Here is a 27,224-nt window from a genome sequence, read left to right on the forward strand (position 1 = left end):
AACATACATGTGTGTGATCCCGTACACATCAGCAGCTGCTGTAAGCGTGTGTGCTTGAGTGTGTGTGGTTAATGTGCATCTTGTGGCCAAAACATGCTTTTGTCTAAGCATTTCCAGTTCTAAACATAGATGCAGTGTGTATGTGTGTGTCCTCCCACAGGAATTCTGCATGACCTATTTCTCAACCCATGTCCATCTGCCGCAACCTCGCTCACACACATTCACAAAAACAGCCAGCAGTAAACATCACATTGGTTTTAAAAATGTCTATTTATGGCAGAAACACACACACACACACACACACACACACACACACCAGAACATTCCTCTCTCTTTAAATTTATTTAAAAATGATCTACAGTAACTTGGCAGTAAACAGTGGTGAGTGACTAAAAATCTAATATACTGGCATGTGGCTCACCGAGTTTGTAATCACACAACGATTTTCTCTTTAATATAAAATAAAATGTTTGAGTATTTTACTGTAATGCCTTGTTTTAAACTTAATTTTAAATGTAGGATGCATCAAAATATATAAAATATATTTAAAAAAAGGATAACACTGGTGTACACTGCTTCAGAGTCTGTGACCTTGACAGCTATAATTTGAAACAGTATAAATCTAACTGTAAATGAATACATAACTGTTGGTCAATGATTTCACAGAAGTAGAATGACCACAGGCCACAATGCGGTTGGAGTTTGGTGCTGCAGGAAACCTGAGGTGGCAAGATGGGGCTTAAGTTACTCTAAAGACAAAGAGATGGTGATGCATTCAAAAATTCAAAAATTTAGTCAAATCAGTGAAAGTTTTCAGGTTATTCCAACTTGAAACTTGTTTTGACTGCTTGACCACTTCAAAACTGACTTCTTCAGACCTGAGCCGCCGAGTTGTGAATGCACTGCTGAGAATTAATTAAAGCTGTAGATAATAACAGACTTTCCAACATGATTTGTGATAGTTGTTTCCATCTTTAAAGCCTTCAAGCACAGACAGACAATGCTTGGCACCCATATGTGCAAGCATACGTCTCGGTTAAATTTACATTGATGTGCTGTACAGATTGTTAGACTGGATCAGTAGAAGGGAATAGATTTCTGAGATTGACCATTTCACTATCAGTCCCCTGTTCTGAATTCCAACCAATCCAATCCATTTCCAAACTTCTCCTGATCTCCTGTTCAGAAAGGTCATTTTCAAGTGACTTACCTATGGCATAAAGTCCAAACAAGATGACGGCTGGATATGTTTATGCATAAGTTCCACAACCACAACTTCACTGACAGTTGTATGGATGAGGATAGGATAGTAAGCCTATGGCTCATGATGGCCCCACTTCATGTGCTGCAGCACACAAAAAATCAGCTTGTTTGATCTAATATCAGATTTTTGTACCTGTGAACTGAAGACTCCAGACCACTGTTTGTTCCTGCCGACTTTAAACCGTGGCTGTCCCACATATTTCTGACAGTGCCCGCTGGTGACGGTAAACACCTAAAGCAGTCGTGTGCTGTGACTTTACAGAAAGGCAAGCAGAGTTGATGCAAGCCCTGCTTGCCTTGCTTGTCCTAAGAGAGCTTCACTGAGCTAAAGTATGTAGACAACAGTCTGCAAATCTGTGTGCCGTCTCTGCATAGAACTGCGACTTTCCACTGCTGCTCATCTAGATAAATGGACTAACCTTACTGGTTCACAGAGTTTCTTTTTTGTCATTTTTCTTTTGTTTTTCACTTCTTTAATAGTGCGCTCAGAATTTGCACTTGTACTTTTACACCCTGCAACACAAATCACGTTCTCGCTGCTAAAATGATATGCATGCAAAAACACTGAAAAAGGAAAGACCGAGCAGTACCTACTGAAACAACAGGATGTAAACTTCCTGTTTGCATCCTTCAACATATTATGGAAGCTGCATTCATCTATGTAAATAGAAATCAAGGAAATAACAGCAATGGTGGTGCCAAAGTCCATAAATATTTCCTATTATGATGCCCAGGACACAAACATGCAGCACCAAATCAATGGAAGATTCACATATAAAATCATTGTTCCCTGCTGTCACTTCCCACCATTTTAAAAATTAACTGAGAAGTCCCCTTAAGGTTACAGTGAAAACAAATCTCCTGAAGAGTAATTTTGGCTTTTCAGCTGGATCCTCCTTAAGGGATTTGGTGACTGAGAGAATGTGTTCACGCATTAAAAAGAAAAAGGAAATGAGACTTTGTTTGAGGGTCCATGCCACTCCCCCTCCTGCCTGGTCACCCGTTCCCCTTGCTCCATTTGTCTCTGAATCTCTATGTTTTGTTCTCCAGAACAACTGAAACGACTGTTACATAACAGAGCCCAAGCAGTCCAAATGAACATCTACCCACATCAACTCTGAGAACAGTCATGTTCAGCGTGCAAAAGGGCTTACCAGCACATACACACAGGCAAGGGCTTAATTCCTTTTAAGGACAAAGCAGACCTAAAAACAACAATCTGTGTGTTTTATTTTTTTGTGCCATAATTCACTCATGCGACAGTGGGGGACAATGTTTCATCGTCCTGCTGCTTCGGCGCTTGCCGTCTCGCTTCTCTGCCTATCTGGAAGGAAAAGTAGGACCAGGGGAAAACACCCAAAGTCTGCTGCTTTATCATGTACGAACAAGCACACACACACACACACACACACACACACACACACACACACACACACACACACACACACACTGACCTAACTTGGGTCCACAGTATTACATAATTAAGTCCTTAGAAAAATAATATGACACAGTCCATGTTGTAATGTTAATAGTCGAGCAGTGAAGTGAAATGATTTGTGAATTAGCAACATTTACATGCAAGTTTGACCTTCTGTGTCCACTGTCAGTTCTGTAATATTACAGATTCTCTAGCGCACCAAATGGAGTCATTTAAAGTAAGTCTTTTTAACCACTGTGCCCTACTTACTGGGTGATGACACTTCCTGTTTAACTGTTGAGACCAAAGTACTACCTTTGGCATAGTCGGTTATCCTGAGTTCAGAATATACGATACTGTTTGTCTGATATCATCAGTGTCACATTAGTGTAAATAGAGGCCAAATCCTATGAATGCACCTATTCATATGCCCTCTATTGATACTGGCACACTAAATATAGTCAAATCAAAGGGGGGTGTAAAAGCAACGAAAACCAAATAAAACAACTGAAACATGACACCTCCCCTATTGATCAAATTATTGTTTAGATCGCTACTGGCCTATAATCTCACAATTGGTGCATTCCTAATAAACTCCTGCCGTGTTTTGACCGAGGGAGGGACATTGCAAGTTTGTCCCAACTGCAGCTTAGCAACAAAGAGAAGGAAAGTTTTATGTTACTATTAGGGCTGCCACAAACGATTATTTTGATAGTCGACTAGTCACCGATTATTTTTGCGATTAGTCGACTAATCAGATCGTGCATCCATTGGACGTAAAACCTACAGCTTATTGCACCAGCATGCATCTGCTCTTATATAACTATCATTAGCTTACAGCTTTAGTTGGTTAAGGTCTGTGCTAACTAAAAATAAAGACAAGATGATAGTTTATTAAATTTTAATGAAATCTGCAGATTGTTTTGGTGAAGTTTAATAAACTCCTTGCTATCTAAAATATAACAGGACACCGGAGTAAATTCTGGAGCATCTCACACTTCTGATAATCAGCTGTCTGCTTGATGTTTATTCAGCTGTGTAAAAACTATAACTTTAATCTCAGCCAAACCGATTTACTCAGGAACAAATAAAATACAAAAAAAAAGCCAAACAATAACATTTTTAAATTATCTAAGTGACTTATATATATTTAACCGGAGTAGCGAAAGACGGAGGTGGGTTTGAAAACGATTTGCCGGGAGTCCGGTGTTCTCATGGGCTCTAGTGAGCCTTGAATCCCGGCTAACTATCGAGCTAGTGGGTAACAGACGTCTCCGAAAACGTCGGAGCACTTTTGAAAATATGTGGTGTCTTGATAAACTGAGCAGATATTTGAGGTTTACACAGCTACATTCTCGCCTGAAAATATGTTAAACGTTTATTTTGTGACCCAGAAAGAATAATAAGAGTAATATTAAAACTAACTAGCTGCCGCCATTGTTGGAAACTGAGCTGGGCTGCACTATGAATTCTGGGACAGAGCTACTTCTTCTTCTTCGGGGTTTAACGGCAGCTGGCATCCTTGTACATGCAGTGCTGCCATCTTCTGTTTCAGTCCGTTATTACACTCTTAAGTCCCACTACTTATTCCTGCCTCTTTTGTGATCTTACAAATCTTCAAACGACGCGTCGAATATTAAATCAGTCGTCGGCGATTTTGATAGTCGACGTAGTCGTGACTAGTCGACTAATCGTGGCAGCCCTAGTTACTATGCTCACATTCAGTCATATCTATGCAAGTTCACATGTTAACACAAAGCCGAGGCAATATATACACTCCAAGACGCTAGCCTGTTTTAATCAGTATAGTTTGGACTAAGTACAACACCTCTTTTGCACAGACCAGTAGGAAAATGTACCGCCTCTGAGCTTTTGTGTGTGTGTGTGTGTGTGTGTGTGTGTGTGTGTGTGTGTGTGTGTGTGTGTGTGTGTGTGTGTGAGAGAAGCTGGGGGATCTGTCTGTCTGACCCAGTGACCAGCTGACAATCACAGATTAGTATTTAGATTTAGGGAGTTGGTGTGATTATTGTCAGGGCAGACAGGGGAGTAAAAGTGACAGTCAGTGATGATTACAAATACACTGTATGTGACTCTTTTTTTAAAATCCAAACCAATGCTGAAATTTCACTGATTTCAAGAAACAAACTGTCCAACAGTTGTCATTCATTGTGTATTATTATTTTTTCCTACCAAAGTTTCTCATTTGAAAGCCAAGATGTGCAAATTATTTTCATGGAGAAGCTTCAGACACAAAAACCCACTCAAATTTGTTTCAATAAGTCAAAAACAGACCCTACACTTAAAAAAAAATACATAGAACAGAATAAAAAAAACCCAGATAAACACTGAAAGTCTCGAACAATCAAAAAAAGAGAGGTTTTACTTGTTTTACAAAAAAGGGAGGAGAGAGATAGAAGCGGAGATTTTACAGTAAAGATGAACTCAGACAGTGTGAGAGATGGCGAGGGGAAAAAATGTTACCTTTAAAAATAGCGAGAAAAAAGGAACATGGAGGAAGAAGGGGAAGAGAGCTGGCAGGCAGGGACATTAACAGGATTAGTGAGGGGGAGTTTCCTCAAACTGGCAACCCACCAGGCACACTGTCAACACATATACATACACACGCACACTCACACTCATCATCATCATCAAATGCAACAACAAACCCCCCACTACTGACCCACATCTTTCTCTGCTGTCGGCATATCACTAAACTGTGAGGCCAAGTGTGTGTGTGTGTGTGTGTGTGTGTGTGTGTGTGTGTGTGTGTGTGTGTGGCCACTGGCAGGGCTGCAGGGGATGGCATGCTTACAAAACAGCACCCACTCCCACCAAAACCCTGGCACACTGACACACAGACATGATTCCTGGCATTGTAGAAATGTTAGGTTATGAAGCCTTCAAATTCAAAATACTACAACTGCAGGGAGCGTCCAGGGAGGGGCTCTGTCCCTCACAGAAAACTGATTTCCTTAGTTAGCATCATTAGCTTAATGATGCCGTTTTCAGCTTGGAAAAAGTGCTGCTTTTAGTTGGTACAGCATGTTAATTCTCCGGGGTACCCTTCATAACTCCTCCTTCAGACATTCAAAGCTTTCCTAAATAATTTAATTGCCCAGACACTGATTGGCTGGCACGCCACAAAAAACCCACCAACTCGACAATCCTGTCTGTCAAAGTCTGCACAGAGGCGAAAAAATGAAACACTCTCTTAGCATCAACCTCAAACGAGGAAAAGATGAAGCCCACAGACATTACAACAACAACACTAGTCAGAAATAAAGAATCATTAATATAACTCTAGCATCCACAAACATCACAAACGCCTCACCTACTGTAACACTTGGACAGGTGAGAGAGCCAAACAGTCAAGTTTATATCCAAGCAGACTTTACGTTATGTGACTTAATGCTACAAGCTCTTTATCAGACGGGATGTGGATTTATTTTATTTCATGCATGTGTGTGCGTATGTGTTTGAGCATATGTGAACGCTTATTTATGTATGCTGGGATGTGCTTCATGGTGAATTAGGATAAGCCTGAAGCAGAGGGGTATGGAAAGTGTGTGCGCTCATCACAGTGAACTGGTTATTGATATGGATGTGTGTGTATGTGTCTGGATGACAGTATGATGCCAAGAGGATTTAAGTGGGAGATAGAGAGAGGTGTGTGTGTGTTGGTTTTGGGGGTGAATCTGGCCTACATTTGGAGGGATGAGAGAGTTCCTCTTTATTTATTCAAAGCGTCTGTCAGGACAGACCAAAACTGTACATCTCTGATTTAGAAAGACACAAGGTGGTCTCATTTTGTTTTAAAGCTGGGATGCAATTTCATTTTTTTATTATGCAGTACACATTTTTAAAATTTCACGAAAATTTAATTGGATCACAATAGGTCACACTTCACTGAATGACTTTTTCAGGGTCCCTATCCCAACTGTCTTGGGGCGAGAGGCAGGGTACACCCTGGACAGGTTGCCAGTATGTCGCAGGGCTAACACATAGAGACAACCATTTGCACTCACATTCACACCTATATTAACCCTATCCCCACTAACTGCACGTCTTTTGACTGTGAGAAGAAGCCGGAGTACCCGAGAACATGCAAACTCCAAACAGGAAGACCCCGGCCTGATGGTGGAATTGAACTAAGGATCTTCTTGCTGTGAGGCAACAGTGCAATCCATTGTGCCACCACTCCACTGAATATGTTAATTTTCTTTTTATAAACTAGAGTGCTATATGGACTGTGGCACCATATAACAGACTACAAACTGCAGAAGGTGTCAGATCTACATGAACAAAAAGCAGAACTGCACTGGTGTCCAAATAATCGTCTGAAAGGGGACCACGCATGCTTCACCTCGTTTTCTCTCGTATACACTCTCTGGACGCTTCATACCAGGTTGCACCTTCATAACTGTCTTAATTCTTTGTGCCATGGATTCAACAAGGTGCTAGAGACATTAGTCCTCCCACATTCTGTTCCATATTGACATGACAGTATCACCGTTTCAGCAGATTTGTGAACCGCACATTAATGATGTAAATGGCCTGTAAATGGCCTGTATTTATATAGCGCTTTACTAGTCCCTAAGGACCCCAAAGCGCTTTACATATCCAGTCATCCACCCATTCACATACACATTCACACACTGTGAACATTAATGATGTGAATCTCTCATCTGCTTCAGCGTAGAGCGTTTTCAGAGATGATCTTCTGCATACTTTGGGTGTAACGAGTGGTCATTTGACTTATTGTTGTTTTCCTATCAGCTTGAACCAGTCTTTCCATTCCTCTTTAACCTCAGGGACAATTAACAGAACAATATTTAACATTTCTAAAAGCATTTTTTGCTCAGAGAACTGCTGCTCACTGGATATTTCGCTTCTTTTTTCTCTGTAAAGGTTTACTAGTGTAAATCCCAGCAGCTGCACCAATCATAACACATTCAAAAATCACTTAATTCACCTTTTTCTCCCTTTCTGCTGTTCTGTTTGAACTTCAGCAGGTCATCTTGACCATGTCTGCATGTCAAAATGAACTACGTTACCATCTGATTGGCTTATTAGGTATTTGCATTAACACTGAATTGAACAGGTGCACCTAACAAAGTAGTTCATGCGTGTATCTTTCTTCTTCTTTTGTCCCTGGTTGACGGTTGGCAGGGGGTGCCGTACGGTTTCCATCCCAGTCAACTATGCACTTCCAGGCCTTGCAATCTCTGGACTTGACCTTTGCTTGCTTGAGGGTTAGACGTCGTTGTTTAAGATTGTTTTCAATTTCCTTGATCCAACTCTTCTTGGGCATGCCATGCTTGATTCTCCAGTGGGCGAGGTGCTGCTGCAGAGTAGGGCGATATAGCAAGCGACGGCTGCTCATGCGGCAGACGTGGTCAAACCATTGCAATCATTGCTTTTCCATCACCTCTTCTATTGAGGGCTCCTGGTGACATTGACTACGTGTTGCACTGTTGCTGAGACGATCGCGGAGGGACACTTGGAGAATCTAACGCAAACACGCATTTGGAAGACCTCGAGCTTGTTGAGGTCGTGGTAGAGGATGACCCAGATCTCGGATCCATAGAGAAGAATGGGCAATACCAGTGTGCGGCACCAGCGGATTTGGTGATGAAGGTTACGTCTGTCTACTTCCAGAGGCACCATCGGAGGAAGACGAATGCCACCATCGCTTGACTGATTCTTCATGTGTGTGCTGCCCCAGGGTTGTAGGTCCTATTAAACATAGTCAGCATTTCTAATAATAAGATTAGAGTATGTACAAGTAGATCCTGTAAGCCAAAAGGTCAGACTCAGTGAGAGCAGAAAACATAAAAAAAGACAAAAAAATATATAAGACACCCCCTTTAACTGGTCCAGAGGAGACCATTAAGAATAGGGGCACCAGGCTCATCTGTAACTGTCAGGTTATGTTATTGCTCTTCAATACAAAAAGCTTGCTGTAAGTGAGCTGGATGAGGTGTGATTAGTCAATGTGAAGCTAAACAAACTAAATACAAAAGAAGCAGTTTCTCTCAGCTGACCACTGGTATAAAACCAGAACTGAGCGTATCCCTAAGCATAACAATGACACTATAGCAGAGTGATGATTTAGTGAGCTCACAATAATTAACACACAGACAGACACAGTTTATACGTGTAATCACACGGTGCACTGTGCAGCAGAGAACAGAAGGAAGTGACCTTCAGATTGCAAAAGGCCTGAGGAAGGAAATTTGTTCCCTTCCAAGGTTATCTAGTGAGACCGCTCAGAGGGGCACACTATCCAACAAGAATGCAGGTGGGGACGTCCTGATGCAGACGAGTGGTTCAAATAATTAGGTATTTTCCTTGGACCTTCCCATGTCATGACTGCTGGGTTGGGGGTGTAAGTGTTACTCCAGGACACCACACAGCAAGACAGTGTTTCACCTGCAGCAAATGTGGACCATTAGTACATTGCACTTCTCTGGAATTTCTTTAGCGGAAGATTTTAAATGAGCAGCAAAAGCTTTTAAAAAAAAATCATTCTGTTTTGCTGTACATGTCTAAATGTTAACATTAACATCTGCAACCGCCATTCATGAATCAGTGAAGGGTGGTAGCTAACCCTGCCAAACCTGAGGTAATAAATCCATGTGCTGAAGGAGGAGAAGCAGGTTTACATGAGCTGACTGAGGCTGGTCTTTGGTCTGTCAGTGTGTTTGTATTTTCAGCTCCACAGAGCAGCTTCAGAGACATGTCTGATCTGTGCAGCGCGCAGCAGCAGATGACAAACACTGATAGAAGAAAGCCTCAAAAGATCTAATTCAGTCACAGGCGCACAAGATGTGACCACACACATGCTGCACTGCCGTAATCGCAAGCACATAGTAGACTACAGGACAAAACGTGAACATGAAAGAAGAAGAGGGGAAAAATGCTTAAAACATGATGTAATGTATGACATCAGTGTCAAGCAATGTGTAAAGCGATGATACAGCCTCAAGTCAAATCCTGGCTTACGGGTAAGTGTCAGGTATCAAAAGCAAAAACCTTTTCCTTATATGCTCAGTGATCGAGTGTCCCACAAGTCATGCCCTCCTGATCCTTCCTAATCCTTTCTGTTAGAGCCGTAACTAATGGTTACTTAAAATATTTTCCCACCATTAATGAAATAATTGTTTGATCTGTGAAATATTAACCTGTCACAGACTCCCAGAGTCTTTGACTGGGAAGTTCTGACCTTAATGTTATAACACAAGAGGGCCTTGATACCAAAGACCACCTTAAAACAGAGGGGCTACAGTGTATCGCATGATTTCAACTAAACCGAGTTCAATGACTTTTGCTTAAGCAACATTGTAAGTCACTGTCACTGGTGTTCTGAATAATGCAACTGCACATCGAAGGCTTTCCTCATATCATCCAGATAACCAGTCTGTCGCAGGGCCTTTTAATAACCAATCAATGCTAAATTAAAGAGCAAAGCATTGCTAGTCTCTTCCTCAGAGCGATGATATTAGTGGACACCCAAAGCCGAGGTATCATACACAAAGTGGAAAAAGTATATTTCAATTTCGTTATCAGTAAATGTCCAAAAGGCCGCTCACAGGAATCGCAGCACATGTGGGCCACAAAAGGACTGTGTTAGTTTACAGAAGTTAGCATTTAGCTCCAATGATAGCCTCTCAGAGCTGCCAGCAAGTATGTGACCCTCCAGTGTTATTGTTAAATTTATGTTTGCTGTGTTTTACTTCACTAGGAGAACAAAAAAAAAAAATCAGCATTGCATTAGGCAGCCATAAAGTAATAATTATATAAGTCCAGCTGTAGCTGCGGCTACGCTTTACAGTTGTGGTGAGGGGGTGGGGAGATACTGGGCTTCCTTAACAGGAAAAGCTCCAAGGCACTGCCTCCTGAACACAATGTAGTGGGGAGCAGTTACTTCCCTCCTCTGTGCTGGTGAGAAAACCAGCATCTCCACCCTCATTTCCCCGCCTTACAGTATCATTATCACAACTCCACCCATCTTCAGGTTAGCTTTTGCTCCACTGACTAAGAGCAAAGCTAGTGCAAAGACACTTACAGCTCTGCAAGGTCTGCAAGCCTCTGGACATCTTTGTCATTAACTACACTTACAATAATAAAATAAAACACAGACATACAGTTCACCATTATCATCACTATTAATGAGTAATTAATTGATAATAGTGACATTGCCACGGCTACCACAGTAGACAAACAACTTTGTAAAATAGGTGGGAAAAAAGAGATTGTAAAATTGAGTAACCTAGAACAGTAGGTCCTTGGTGGCAAACCTGAGAGATAATAAGACATTATGTTTATTCTATTCTTTATCTTATATTAAAAAAGCTGATGTATCCAGAAGTGATCTATCAATTTTCCTATCCACTTCTACATTTGTCTGGAGTATAACATATAATGTTCATAATGGAGTAAGAAATTAGTCACCAGGAACATCCCTAGTTTGGGCAGATCTAACTTCAATGTTAGCTTGACCTCATTTTAGAACTTTGTCTGAGTTTGCTGTCTTTTGTACAATTACACAGAATTTCTCAGAGATGATGTAATATGTGACATCAGTGTGACAGTTTCGATGTGTAAAAAGATGTCACAGCCTGAAGTTATATCCTTACTCATAGGTAGGTGTCAGGTGTGCTCAGGGATCAAGTGTTCCATATGTCATGGCCTCCTCTGATGAGATCCTTCCTAAACCGCTGTTAGTTGTAACTAAGACATTATTACTTCATCAGGAATCTTTTTTCCACCATTAATGAAGTTGTTGTTTTTTCATAGAAGTGCTTTTTTCTATGTCTCAGTGTTTTTGCCCAATATTCTCTCACAAACACACACACACGTATTCAGGCAAGGCATCAAGCCACTGTCTTTCCTTTAACTTAGTAAACACGACAGTGTTTCCCCTCAGGCACGATCTGATATCGTCGTGTTGGTGTTGTTCCCAGATCATCATACTAAATGTTGTTCCAGTTGCAAGTGACCAATCAGAATGTTGTGATGTCAGACTTTTGCGACTTCGGGAAAAACCGCCGTAAAAAAAAACTGTACTTAAGCTGCGAGAAACCGCCTCTGTCCGCCGATCAACGGACCCTGACCCTAACCCTTTAATAAACGGTAAGCAGAACTGATATAGTCCTTGCAACACTGGAATTTCATAAATGCACGAATGGCTTGGCGCGCAAAAGAATAACTTCACAACAATGTGATTGGTCACTTGCAATGTTGAACCTGGAACAAGATTTTCATGATGACCTGGGAACAACACGACGATATCAGATCATCCTTCCCCTCAGAATTAACCTACATTCGTGGTGGTAGTATGGAGGCATGCTAAGATATGTAAGCAGACTCTGTGAACACAGCGTAGCAGCATGAGAAAAGGCTCAGCACTTGCTGCTGGCTGATGTTAGACGGATGTTAAACTTTCATGCAGTGGTTCTCCAGATGAGAACAATGACCACAAGACAAGAGACTCAACACAGCTGAATGACACTGAAGACTGGCAGCAGCTGAACTTTCAGAGTAAGAGAAGGGAAGGTTGCAGTAGCTGATGGATCACATCACCATTTTGGATGGATGATTTAAAAAAAACTTGATAAATATTCTGAGGAGCTGTCAATATATCAGGTGAAACCAGTTTCCAAAAATCTTGCCCATCCATGCGCTGATCCAAGCTGACAGAACCTGGACTCGGTCCTGTTAGATTGCACTTTCCATCTCAGTCCACTGAGCTCTTTTCTGATGTCCCTGAGCTCCTCACTCTCTCCGACTGGCGTCTCTGTAGCTCTTCATTTCTCAGAGAGAAAACCATTAAATGCTCCATTAAGTGCTTCTTTAACTGCCTCATTCTATATGCATGAGCCGCTGGTCCTCCCTCTCAGAGTCCTCTGAGAACAAATCAATAGGAGGCGGCTGAAGGTGAAGCTCACAGTGAGGGGTAATGTTAAGGCATCTAATCACAAGGAAGGAAAGCATGCACTTCTGTCTTTTGGTTCCCTAAATTGTTAAAATGTGTTAATTAAAATTGTGCTTTTTGACACTTTCAAAAGACCACTCTGCTGTGGTTACTCTGTCCTCCAAATATAAAAGTGTTTGAGGATCTGAGGGTGTGTGTTTCCGTCACAGCTGTCACTACGTTCAGGTGTGGCGCGAACACTGAGCAGACAGTGCCTCCTCTAACCCCACATCCCAACACATTCCTGGAAATCCAACGCTTCCTGAAAGGGAAGGAACAGCACTGAGGTATAGGAAGTGAGGGTGGTAATGTCATGGGGGATAAATCATGCCTCAGGCACACATTATGCATCCATCTACACACATTAAACACACACAGACACACACACAGCTGCATCCTTCAAACCTTTATTGCACTCTTTCTGTATCATTAATGACTTCTATAATATTGTAAACCACTATCGGGCCAACATGGCAGCTTGTTGGTCTATTGACTGGTAAAATATTGCATAGTCAGATCAATAAGCAAGTTGCCCACAAATTATACAAGGACCCCACATCATTGTTTACAGTTTCTATGAGAAAAAGAAAAAAAATATTGTTTTCTTCAGAAAAAAAGAAAAATCACCATGAGAGTAAACTGCGGGAAGAGCGATCGAGTAAACCTGTCCTCCCTGCGACAATGGCAAATGGCTCTTTGGTCAGGTCGGAGGGCCCTTTAGAGTTTTGCTTACAGACCCGGGGTCAGGACCCGTTCTGCGTTACATCTGGTATCTGGTGAAATAAATAGACCTGACTATAAGTACACGTCGTGTTGACAGATTTCTTCAACAAATATGGAAAACATACTTAAATTGGAAAGAAAAAAAAATTCCCTGTAAATAATTTCAGCATCTAAGACCTCTGCAAACCCCGGACTGCTGTTTTACTGTATTCATTTTCTTTTCCCCCAGTCACTCTGCATCTGCTCCTATTCCAGCTGACATTATAGCGATAGGCGGGTACACCCTGAACGTCACCAGTTCAGTGACAGCGCTTCTCATGCAGCAGTTTTAGGATAAAAAATACAATCGTGGCTTAAAGTTTGGGCAGTTGCACCACTACAAACTTCTCAAATTCCTCCTCAAAGAAAAGTCTAAAGTAAAGAAATATTAGTAGAAATAAATAAACTGCATTCATATAGCAACAGAAAACAAGCATTTATTAACTGTGTATTGTGCAGCTAATTTTCCAAAAGCATCTTGCTGCAAATAGTGAATGTCCCAACTAAAATTTGATCTACATAATTTAAAGGCATGATTTCAGTTGGGTTGGCTATTAAACAAAAAATGAAAAAAAAAACTATTATCATTATTATTATTATTGTAGTCACTTTTGATTGGTAACTTGGTCTGTGCTCTGGGACTTCCTCCACCTTTCATGTACACACTTGGAAAGTAACCACAGTGCAATAAAAAATGCTGAGATATGGCAATCCAACCTGCTGATGGTCAGAGAATGTCTCACTCCGTTAGGGTTGATGGTCAACAAAAAAAACTGCCTATTAACAGAATAAATCGCAGATATACTGATGAACATGCTTCTATGTGCAAATGCATTTAAGTACAAGTGGAGAACAATTTGAACTTTTTAACTCCATATAAAAATTTGCACAGTACACCTGACAAACGCAGGGAGGTTGTTGCTGTCAGTTTACACACATATTGTAAAGCTCTTTGTGTGCGTGCCTGTGTGTTCGTGTCTGTCCACTAAAAAAAACTGCCAAACACTGCAGAAATGTGTATTGTCTAGAGCTGGGTATGTGGTGGGAAGCACATGCTCACACACATAAAACCCACAGCAGACAGGCAGAGCATTAATACCAAAAAGCTCATCAGTGTGTCCACTGTAGGACAGTAACACAACCACACAGCAGCACAGAGACAGCTACAGTGTTTTTCTGCATCTATGTAGTAATATGAGGAGAAGATGATTAATTGATGAAGAAATTAACTGAATAATTCATAGCCCCATCATACATTGTACACCTCTGATTCAAGCCTTCCAGATATAAACATGTTTGTATATTAGTGATACATTTATTACAAAACGAGCGCTCCATAGCCGAGGACCATTTAGACACCGGTGTTGAAGGAATACCTCCAGGTCCCTTTTTCAGTGAGGTACAGGGCTTATGAGTAAGTCAACATTTTTTACACTTAACCGTGGAGCTGGATCCTGATGACCCTCTGCTGATTGTTTCCTCCATGCCATGTTAGCTCTCGGGCTAGATATCAGTGCACGGCTGCTGACAAGTAGAGCAGCCAACAAAGAACATGAAACTGAATTGAACTGATCACCTTATACATTAGCCCATCACTAGAGGACTAATTATCGTTATTGTCACTAGAAGGTACAGGACGTACAACTCGGTGAATCTAAGTGTTAATATTTTAATTGATTGCCAAGGTCATTAAATTGTCACATGTTATGTGGCCGTGGCCATCTGCCACCAGATGATGCTGCAGCTCTGATACTGTTGTAGAAAACAGTCATAACTTTAAGCCTATTATTATTAGTTATTGAGAAGGCAAAATAATTAGATCGTGGATCTTTTGTGGGAATGCATGCTGGAGATTATGTCATGCTAACTGAGTTAGAATAGCAGAGTGGATGTGTTAAAAAGGAGGGTGATGTTTGAAATCATTGTTCTTCCTGTTAACCATGGTTATCTGCAAGGAAACACATGCAGCTATCATCGCGGTGCATAAATAGGGCTTCACAGGCAAGGATGTTGTTGCTACTAAGATTGCACGTAAATCTACCATTATCGGATCATCAAGAACTTCAGGGGTAAAGATTCAGTTGTTGTGAAGAAGGCTTCAGGGTGCCCAAGAAAGTCAAGAAGCACCAGGACTGGCTCCTAAAGATGATTCAGCTGCGGGATCTGAGTGCCACCAGTGCAGAGCTTGCTCAGGACTGGCAGCAGGCAGGTGTGAGTGCATCTGCATGCACAGTGAGGCCGAGACTTCTGGAAGATGGCCTGGTGTCAAGAAGAGCAGCAAAGAAGCCACTTCTCTTCAACAAACAAACAAAAAGAAAAACATCAGGGACAGACTGATATTCTGTAAAAAAAGTACAGCGAGTGGACTGCTGAGGACAGGCGTAAAGTCGTTTTTTCTGATAAAGATGTTTGGAGCATCTGGAAAAAAGGATGTCTGGGGAAAAAAAGGTGAGCGCTACCATCAGCCCTGTCTCATGCCAACAGTAAAGCATCCTGGGACTATTCATGTGTGGGGCCGCTTTCCCACAATTTTGCCAAAGAACACAGCTATGAATAAAGAATGGTACCAAAACATCCTCCGACAGCAACTTCTTCCAACCATCCAAGAACAGTTTGGTAAGGAACAATGGTTCAGCACGATGGAGCACCGTGCCATAATGCCAAAGTGATAACTAAGTAGCTCAGGAAAAAAAACATTGAAATTTTGGGTCCATAGCCAGGAAACTCCCCAGACCTTAAGCCAATTGAGAACTTGTGGCCAATCCTCAAGAGGCAGATGGACAAACAACAACCCACTAATTCTGACAAACTCCAAACTTTGATTATGGAAGAATGGGTTGCCATCAGCCAAGATTTGGCCCAGAAGTTGATTGACAGCATCTCAGGGCCAACTGTTCTTGAAAAAGAAGGGCCAACACTGCAAATATTGACTCTTCACATAAACAGACTTTGTGAAAATTAATATTCATGCCATTCTCACAACTGTACAGTGGTGACCAGAAAGAATCAGTTTTATTACTGAAAAAAATCATCTCCCTACTCTCTTCCTCTTTCCTGGAATCATCTTTAAACAGAAATCCCCTTCAAGTTCTCAGATTTTTCCCAAACACTTTCACCCTGAGTGCTAGAACTTTTATATATAGCAATTATATCAGGAACGGTACAAAAGAGGATTTGTAAGCGCATAAAATGAAAGCAAAATCAGTTACGTGTTATTGCTGTGGATGATTGCGATTTAAAAAATAAATAAATAAAATCTGCGGTTAAAATTTTGTCATTCCTCAGAACTAAACATTATGTCATTCTGTTTATCTTTTAACTGTCTGGCAGTTAAGGGATGTTTAACACCCCAAACACACAAACAGACACACACACACACGGTTTGGTAGTTGCTGTTGATCCCACCACATTTGAAAGCAGACTGACTGGTTGGTTTGGTTTGAAAATCACCTTCCTTCACCTTTCAGTTCCTGGACACAAGTGATATAATCTACCCTAAAATAAATACCTGCAACCACACATATGCAGCCCCTCCCTGAGCGTGTCATATTAATAAATCTTATCTCACGTTCAATTAGATATACCACATTTTACCCTGTTAACAATCAACATCAGCCTCTGATCGTTCTCAGTGTTCTTTTTCTTTATCCTTTATAACTGTTTCAGTCCCTCTTCCTTGATCACAACCATGTGCAACATCTTCCACGAGGAAGCTTTTGAAAATGTGCCTTATACTTTTTCAGCACCATACAAAATTATAATGATGCTTTATGATGTGATGTTTCAAATCTCTTCTTCATCTGTGTGTTGTATGAATCAGGTGTGATTAAGTATTAAATAGAGGTTTGAGAACAGGCAGAAGCAGGCCCAAAACAGCAACTGCAGAAAGAAGTTAAACCCGCCATCTTTCTGTGTTTCTTCAGCCCGCCTTTCAGCGTGGTTCACCCGAGTGACTGTAAACACTCTAAAAGTAGCTCTTTTCCAACAAAAAGCCACCTCTTAGTTTGAGAGAAGCCATTAGTGGGAGGAGGCTGTAAGGAAAGCAGCTCCAGCTTGTGTTTCACTACAAGCCGAGACTTGCGCGGCTGCTGATATGAAACTAGGAGGAAGCACAGTGTGAGTCCTTGCACTTCTGTCGACTCTGACACACTGCTTCTGTGTGCACTTTAGCTGATTTATATAAATACGCGTGTGCATTTGTGCATTTAAAGACGAGTGCTTCCACAGCACGCTCGTCTGTCACAGTGACTCACTTTGTTCTGTCTCATCTCATTTCTTTTCATGGGAACTGATCACAGTTGCTGTGTGATCAGAGACGCCTCCATCTTCACTACAGAAAACTCAACAGGCCACTGTTTACTACTGTCACACCAGCATGTCGGTCATATCCACTCCAAAATGTCTACAGCAGGATTTTCAAGCTTCTTCGGTTCTTTTTCCCAGCGCCAGAGATACTTTGATTAGGGCTGGGCCATATTATACCGTTCACGGTAATACCGGTATAATGTTAGGCAACGATAGGAAAATGAAATATCGCGATAGAATGGGAGTAAAACGCGCATGCGCAGTGCCTTTGTTTTCATACGCACATGGCCGATTGTTGAGTGAAACAGATGAACCAGAATTGGTTTGTAAAAATGGTGCAACTTCAGTGATGTGGAACTGGTTTGGTGTTTGTCCGTCAGATACACAACAAAGCACATTTTTTTGCAGAACATGCAAGCGGCCGTTGTTATTGTCATATTTGTCGGACTAAGATGCTCTTAAATCTGGGAGTAATCTGGGTCCTAAACTCCGTATTCTTCAGGTCAAACGAACACTGCAGCATCACTGAGCGTTAAAAACTGTCTAAATTCTTTCATCTTTAATAAAACGATCAGCATTGCTGCTTTACCAGGTGTAACTATAAAGTTTAACTTCCAGGCATCCATGAAAACAAAAGTTATTACATTTAACGGAGTTAGAAGTTAGCAGGAAGCTAGCGGAAGTTAGCTCGCTAGTTTCGCTAGTTACCTAAGCATGATATTGCATGTTCTGACTGAGAGATTTCTGAAAAAAAATCAAACGTACAGCTCTGCTATCACTTCCAACATAAATGAAGACAGGAAACTAAACAGCAGTGACATTTGTAGGGTTACTGAAGTTGGGCTAGCTGGTATATAATGATGTGCTACGTGATCGCTAGCGACACAGCTATGTTAGCATAACATAAACAGTGAAGCTGGAGGACGAACACTAACACTTTTCCACTTATAAAAGTTAACGTGAAGGTTCTTCATGGTTAGAGACAAATGCAATCGCATGGCAGGATGCTGTAAACGGACCAAACTTCAGTCAGGAGAACAACTGAGATAATCCATCCACAATACGAGGTTAGTCATTAATATACTGCAACAACATGGGAATAGAGCAGCTGCCAGAGAATTCAACATTAATGAATCAATGGTACAGAAGTGGAGGAAGCAAGAAGAATGAGTTTAATAAAGTTTGATTTATCTGACTGCTTTGTTTCGCTTAATGTGCCTTATAATCCCGTGCACCTTATGGTCCGAAAAATACGTACTGCACACTGCAGTTTAATGTTGCAAAGCACCTCTTTTTAAATAAATGGAAGGTTGTCTTTTTGCGCTAGTAATGTTGTGGAGTTGTATTTTGTCTCGCATCAATTATATCGTCAGTTATATCGTTATCGCAAATTTTCAAATATATATCGTGATAAATATTTTTGGCCATATCGCCCTGCTCTAACTTTGATACACCAATACGCTGACATGCAACCAAATGTTTATCATTTTTTATCCCTTTATCCCATGATCTTCGAGTATTGAGCCAGAATTTGCAGGAGGTACCAGTCAGTAAGGCCAATATTGGCTGATACAGATATTTTGAACCCACGTATCTTAATGCATGAAGCCCGTAAGGCTGATAATCCTCATGGCTGCACTGTTTTCTCTGGCTTTTTTGAACCCTTCCTTTATCCTAAAACAGGGGTGTCATACATATGGCCTGGGGGGGGGGGGTGTCAGAATCAGCCTGCCAAATGCTCCAATCCGGCCCCAGTGGACAGCTCTGGAAAATGTGATGAAATGTGATGAAAGGCATATGTTTGGACTAAGTTTTACAGCTTTTATCTATTGTATAATGAGCATCAGGACCTTTTCTCTTATTTTACATGTTTTGTTTCTTACAATTTAAAGCCAGAGAGTTGTGACAGTTCTTTCATTTCCTGCAGCAGCATTTCCTTATTGTGCAGAAAAAAACTGATATGTCCTGATGAGACTGGCCTTCTTTTTCCTCATATAAAGATAACTCAAGGATTAAATATGTAGTTCAACTTTTTTACACGGAAAGAAAGACTGTTTCTCATTTGGCCTATTTGCCAAATATTTGCTGTGACAACTCAACAAACTATTAAATAAACACTTATGACCTAACTATGTACATGAAATCATTAATCTCATTAATCTGACACCTTCTGTTTCCTGAAGTGGTTAAGATAATGCACCTTAAAAGCTATTTTCGGCTAATCCCTCATTCATAGAGCCATCGCAGCAGGTAACGCTGAATGTTTGTTTTGGCAGACTTTCACACCAGATGCCCTTCCTGACACAACCCCAATGGGATTTCTGTCTCCTCCAGGATGGATCTGTAAGCCACTACATCAGGATGATGCACCTTGAGACCGTCATGGTAAGAAAGCATTAAATAAACTGGCATCAAATTAAAGAGAAAAAATAAACAGAGTGTTAGGAGTGTTAGGAGTAAGAAGTTTTGCTACCACGTGCTGCCAGAACAGATTCAATGGCCCTTGACAGCAATTCTATAAATCTCTGGAACAACATTTTTGTACAACAACATCTTGTCACTTTAAAGGAAAATGCCTTCAGCGTCCTGACACATATTACACAAACATCTACAGCTTGCAAACTGTTAGGGCCCAGTTTTACCTGCTTTCTTTTTTTCTCTTGACTGACTCTTAGGGATAAGAGGCAGGACAAGCACCCTCTTAGATTTATAAGAAGGATTCTCTAAAGGTCATTTGGTATGTAAGTGACACAAAACATCCCAGATCACAAAGTCTTGTCCATGACCAGGAATCCCTAATATATACTGCAGGAACGCTGTTAAACTGTAGCACACAATCTTCACACTCTCATTTTACTGCCATCACTTCTATCGCTTGACTTCATACTGCTGCTGCGGTGTGCGTGTGTGTGCATGCATGCGTGGGTGGGTGGGTGTATGGTTCTGTAAACGTGAGCTCCGCAGCAGTTACGTAATCCACATTTCTTTTTTAGTGTACATAAACAAAGTTAGAGACCGAAGTGCAGCAAAGTAACGTCACTTGTCTTCACTGCAGCACAGCCAACCCATTTATTCACTTACTCTGAAGAGCAAAGACAGCCACAACTTAGTTTTTGTTGCCAACGGCATTAGCAGGCAACATTTAGAGCACGTGTCTAACCCAGTGTTTCTACTACTTTTAAAAGCTGAAAGATAAAATGCCTGCACAGTACAGCAAATCAGCTTAACCAGCATGCCCCCAAATCTAACCTTATGAATCCACATGATGTCAGAGCGAACACTGAAAACTTATGTGGATCAGGGCAGTAGGTCAGTGATGAAAACTTGACTGTTTGATAACCACAGAGACCTGCACCTTATATCCTATACTCCGTTTGACCTGGTATGTATCAATAAGAAAATGCCAATCATGAACCCCAGTATGGATAAAGGTAGTCCTGCTTCTGGCCATACTTATCAAGACTCACAATATAGGGCTTTGGAGCGTGATGTCACGGGAGCTGGGCCACGCCCCCTCCCACCATGACAGTAGGCCAAAGAAAGTACACGGAAGCGTCAGCTATGGTTCGTACGTGCTGCGTTGTCGGTTGCAACGTTAGATCACACGATAGGGAAGGCAAGAAGCTGGAAAATGGGCTCACTTTTAATCGTTTCCCCTCCTGGAGGCAAGGGGAGGGATTTCATGTATCCGATATTACTAAACGAAGATGTCAGGTTTGGATTGCAGCGGTCAGATGAGCGGATATCGAGTTCTCTGCCATCCCCAATTTTTTGTTGGTTTGCTCGCAGCATTTTCTTTCCGGTGAGTCCTAAATAAATTCATATCTCTCTTAATAGGCTTTTAGTGTATTTCGAATGCACTGAGGTCATAGATAATTAGATAAAACATCGTAATGTGTGATGCTATAGAATCACGTCATGTTGACGGAGTTATTTGGCATTATTGCAGGCATATGAAATATGAAACAGAAAAGAAAAGTATGTTTATTTTTTTTATTCAAGATCTGTTCACCTGTAATTAGCAAGTACATACACATGTATTTACATGGCAACGCACAGCTGGCAAGCTGGCTGTATCTTGGTCATATGGTCAACGGCCAAATCTTGTACCCAACTAGAACTAGATGTGTGTCTCCAGGAATTTATAATTCCAAAAAAGATTGGCCGTGTATGCGCTGACTCCACAGACAGGGTAAGCGAAGATATCGGGATAGGACAACGGCGGTAGGCTGTCTGGGTTTCCACTCCACTGCCTTATTTCATACGGGTCCACACGCTATTTTTTCCAAGTACCATCTCTTGGCGTCTGGGCGCAACGGTCACGATACAGCCCTTTGTCTTTTGCGTTGATTTTAAGCAAGGTTCTGGCAGTCCCGCTTCCAACACAGTGTGTTTGTTTTGATTTGTGGCCTTCTGACATGGCGCCGCAATCCCACAATGCACTGCGGCGTGACGTCAACTCCAAAGCCCTATACACCAAGATCATAGACTGTATTTAGAAGACGGATGCAGCCACCAGCAGCCATCAGCCATTGGTTTAGGACCTTACACTGAAAGCTCAATGTTAGCATTTTGGCTGCTACCATGTTATTTATTTATTTTTAAGTCCTAAGTGATCACATATGAAAAAGAGAGTGGAGCGCTACGTCATAAGCTAACTGCTTCTATAGCCTGTACACATATATTGCAAAGATACAGAACACTGCTAGTTAGTTCTACATAACATATTAAACCCACGCTATAATTTTATTCACAAAGACTGAGGCACAAACTTCTGAAAAGCCTGTTTCACTTAGCAAGTCATATTATTGTCCTTTAATGCAGCCACAGAGCCAAATTTAAGCCTTACCAGCACACAGACAGGAAGCTATTACATATATGTACATATGTTGTACAGAAGTTCATTAAAATTGCCCTCGACTCCTTTATTCTCTGACCAGAGTAAACACTTTCCTGATGAGTTTATGGGCTTGGTTGTTGATTTTGGATCATACTGAATAAAGTTCAAGTTTAAATCCAAATTATTATCATTTTTAGAGTCATAAATCAGGATTATTTAGGGCATCGGTGTCAAACTCTGGCCCGTGGGCCACATTTGGCCTGCAGTGTAATTACATTTGGCCCGCGAAGCCATACCAAATTATTATTAGAGCTGGCCTACTGATATTACACAGCTAATATATATATCGTTTAGTATTAAGCCTTGCTTGTTCCATATTCAGTTTTTCAGCAAAACTTGTTTGAGTCCATAAGAAAAGATTCATTCTTATATCTGGAGGAAGATTTTTTTTTCAATAAATATTTTTTTTTTTCAATAAATATTAATGTTAGCCCGCAACATTGTTCCAGTTTTGAATTTTGGCCCACTGTGTATTTGAGTTTGACACCCCTGATTTAGGGTATGCTAATTAGCTAGTTATTTATGAATCACAAGACATCACCCTAGGTGTATGCATAGTTCTTTCACAGTCAGCTCCACCCCTTTGTCCTCGTCTAGTATCAAAACATGACAACAATAACAAAAAACTCAGCTCAGGACTTCATAATCAGTCTTCAGTAAGCAACTGAGGGTTGCATGGTGGCTACATCCATCTTTTACCTACAGTCTATGACATGGATAGGTAACTGGTCTGTTAGAGCGCAAACACATTTAAACTCATGACTCCTATATCAAGCCTTCTTTGTAACAAAGAACCCTCATATAAAACAACATCTGCTTTTCTTAAAGACCCTTTCCTTCAGCTTTTACAGCGCAAAAATACATCTTTTTTTATTGTTTACCTTTATGTTAGAAAACTTCACACACATAACCTTTTGTGTTCTGGTAATTAACGTGATAGGGGATTGGGTTCGAAAGAAAATAGCTATGTTGTGCCTAAAACAGCACAGACTGAGTGTGTCGGGGTTCAGCCAACTCTCCATGCCTGTTTACATCTTGTAATGGATTAAAAGGAAGTAGTGGGGATTTCCACTGAACAGTCGGATCAGTGATAAATGCTCCAGTGCCCACTTTCACTATAGCCCTCCATAAACACAGGGCTTCAGTCATTTGGAAACTTGAAACTTTTCCTATGACTGTTCTCTCAATAATGAACAAATCTCAGGTCACAATGAGGCCAGTCAGGAGGCTAAACACAACTCAGTGGAGGGGTTAAAGTCAACTGTGCATCCGGTTCAGGTGAAGCCAAAGTTCCAACTTGCAAACACCACCAGGGCTGAGGGCTCGGCACACCACCCGTGCAGCTTCGTGAGCAAACGCTCAGTTAGTCCTCGTGGATAACGGAAATGCCAATGTTGTAAATAACGTCCAGCGGTTACTTAAAGGAGTCTCCACGCCGCCGTGACGCGTTTATAGCGGGGAGCAGTTACCGCCCAGCACCGGTGTGCCCCCCCCTTCTTAAAAGCTAACCGGGATGGGCTGTTGGGGGAGTGCAATACACCAAAGAACAACCTACCTGCTTCCACCGTGTCCGACAGGTCGTGGTTGGCTGCTGTCCGGGGAAACTCCTTCAGTTTTCGGCAGCTGAGGTTGAGGACGCCGCTGGCCGCCGCCTCCTCCAGCGCCCGCTCCAAGCCCCGGTTGGGAGGCAGGTTGGCGCTGCCGATGTGAGCCTGGACTAACGGAGAAGAACCCAGAGGGGGGCGAGCCGACTCCGGTCCCAACGTCGCCATAATTTTCCGCCTCTCCGCTGCGCGTGTCCGTGTATCGGTTATGTCCGAGAGAGCGCGCGGGGTTGGCTACGTTCAGGTAAACAGCGGGACACTGACTTCACAGACGTCCGTGGCCGTGCCGCGCGTTCTGAGTTCGTGATTGTCGCCGCCGCGTCTGCCTGGAGGTCTGCGCGTGTCGTCAAGCGTCTCAGTTGGACGGTGCGACATCCGGGGAACAAATTTCAAAATTGTACACCGACCAGGCCAATGTTACGGTGGAATGAAATAATAAATACGAAGCCGTTTCGGGTATAATTTAGATATTCATTTTTTAAATTTCAAATTAAATATTTCAGACACAAATGTAAAGGTCTTACCATTGAAATGTGGTTATAAATCCAGATATGAGGGGGAATTAATATACCATGATTGCAAATGTATAAGTAAAGCACTGTTAATGCAATTGTGTAAGTGGTTATGTGGCCTCAACTCTGTTCTTATAATCTATTATATAAAGATGACTGACGATATTCTACTGCGCTACGATTTTTATTTTGAAAACAGTGTTTCCGGTCTCACGCCGCATTTCTTCTTTCTTTTTTTTCACTCAGTGCGGCTGCGCACTAGCCTTTTGCGGCCCGTGAAAGGCAGTGAAAATGAAAGTGGGGCTGAAATTTAATGAACAGTGACCTCTGCTGGACAAAAGCGACAAACAACACATTTCGCGCACTGAAGCTTTCTCATAGAGTTTAATCTCTGTTATATCTGTTATAGTTAGTTATCTCAGAAATTTTCATTTTGCTTTAAAACACAAGGTTTAAAGACTAAAGGGCTGGGTGTCCTATTTTGCAGTTAGGCCTGTGCTTAAGTTATGGTGGTTTCCTTTTGACTAAAGTGGCTGCTGAGACCAAGATATCCAGGTCACACCAGTTACCTTTAGCAAGGATATAAGAATAAGTAACTACTAACAATGCAGTGAAAAGTGTATAGAAGATTGTAACTACAGTTCTCTTGTAATGTAAGTTCTCTCTGTGTAAGTTTTAGATTTAACAATTGGTACAAACCTTCACAATTTTTTCTTCATTTTTAATGTCATATTTACACTATCTGCAACACCACTGCTGCAGTTTATGAGCAGTAATGTCACCAGTTCCAAATGAACAATAAATGAACCATAAATATACATTTGATCAAATTTTATTGTTTGAGATTAAAGCACCGGAAAGCAGCTCTATGAGAGGAGAGAAACTGATTCGTGCTGCAGGCCAAAAACCCTTATTTACAACCATCCTGTGTACATGAAGCTTTTGTGTGTGTGTGTGTGTGTGTGTGTGTGTGTGTGTGTGTGTGTGTGTGTGTGTGTGTGTGTGTGTGTGTGTGTGTGTGTGTGTGTGCATGAGTGATAATGAGAGAGTCCCACCGGGAATCAGAAGGAAGTGCTGAGTCAGCTCATTACATAACGAGCTTGCATCAGCAGATGATGCACAGTGCTGACCCCTGATTACACTGAGCACCATCACTTGTTCATACTTACATACTTGTGAGGACCTTTGCTAACCTAACACACAACACATCTTACAGATTAACTCAAACTCAATAATTATTGCAAATTTTTAGCCAGTTTGCTTTTTGCATGCACAGTTTAACCATATGGAGAAGATATATATAAATCTTATAAAGTTTGTATCTGTCTTGTGTGAAACTTGTGTGAAAAGCATACAGGACTGAAAACAGATATAAGAGCCCTTGAAAAATTATATAAATGAAACTTGGATGTTTTGGATACTTACTAAAACAATATATGAAAGTAATGAGAAAGTGGCCACTTTCATGAGTAAATCATATAAGCCTTCTATGATTCACTGTATGAAGTAGGCCACATCTTATGCAAGTCTTTTATAAGTTTTTACTATTTATTTTCCACATGGGTATAATTACATATGTCCTTTTTTATCTTCATAAAAGTCAAAGCAGAGAAGAGGGGAGTAACACGAGGCAGTGGAAGGAAGAAGTTTAAGAAGCGACTCAAATATTTCTCACAAAAAACGTTTTTACCAGTTAGAGCTTTCTTTTCTTTCTGATATCACAATTTTCTGACATAAAGTGATGTCATGTCAATGAGGTACCAGGATGTAAAAATGTGTGTTTCAGGAAATGTGTAGCTCGTGTTTCCTTTTTAAGCACTTTTTTTTTTACCCCCAAAATAGTGACTATGTTACAAAAAAGTTGAGCTCACTGTAAGTCAATTATGTGGTCTTCATAACAATGAAAGAGATCTGATTAAGCCACAAAATAACAGAGGAATAGACGACACTGACTCCAGACCAAGTCCCTACTTTCTATGGCATTTTGAATGGCATTATCAAAACATATGTTGTTGTTGTTGTTGTTGACTACAAAGTCTGGTATTCATGTTCACCAGCTAAAAAATGAGGAAGTACACCAAATATGCAATAGTATACACTTAAAGTGAAATTCAAATCATCTCTGGATGTTCATGCTTGAAAGAATGAAGTGCTGCGGTTTAAGATTTCGGTGTTTCTTTCCCAAAAAGACTCAGTCATCTATCTTTATCTTTTATTAAAGCAAACAAATGAGTTGTAATGTTTATTTCATAATCACTAATAAAAACAGCCATATTTACTTACAACATTTACTGAATCATTACATTTAGACTTGTAGTTTAAAATCAGACTTATAAGAGTTTTCTCAGATGACTCGTCTTGCTTTGTCTACTGGATCAAGTTACCCCTTAAAGAGAAGACATGGCAAAGTTGAAATATATTTTATTCATCCCAGAGTTGTAAGGTCTCTTTGTTACAGCAGTTAAAAATTAACTGAAAAAGTCCT

General features: G+C 41.1%; 1 protein-coding gene across 6 annotated transcripts in view; it reads right to left on the minus strand.

The window, feature by feature from the left end:
* lrch1 (leucine-rich repeats and calponin homology (CH) domain containing 1) overlaps nt 1-24,594 on the minus strand; it is a 100,036-nt gene extending 75,442 nt beyond the window's left edge. For all 6 annotated transcript variants that reach the window (XM_085435419.1, XM_085435418.1, XM_085435415.1 and 3 more), the window contains exon 1: nt 24,179-24,594. In XM_085435419.1, coding sequence (XP_085291545.1) covers nt 24,179-24,395 — 217 coding nt within the window. In that variant the 5' untranslated portion in view covers nt 24,396-24,594. The remainder of the gene's footprint in view (nt 1-24,178) is intronic.
* Nucleotides 24,595-27,224: the final 2,630 nt, after the last annotated feature.

This window comes from Copadichromis virginalis, linkage group LG16 (genome assembly GCF_057382275.1).
Source record: "Copadichromis virginalis isolate Kocher_CV1m ecotype Utaka linkage group LG16, C_Virginalis_male_GT1.1, whole genome shotgun sequence".
In the NCBI taxonomy this organism is placed as follows: Eukaryota; Metazoa; Chordata; class Actinopteri; order Cichliformes; family Cichlidae; genus Copadichromis; species Copadichromis virginalis.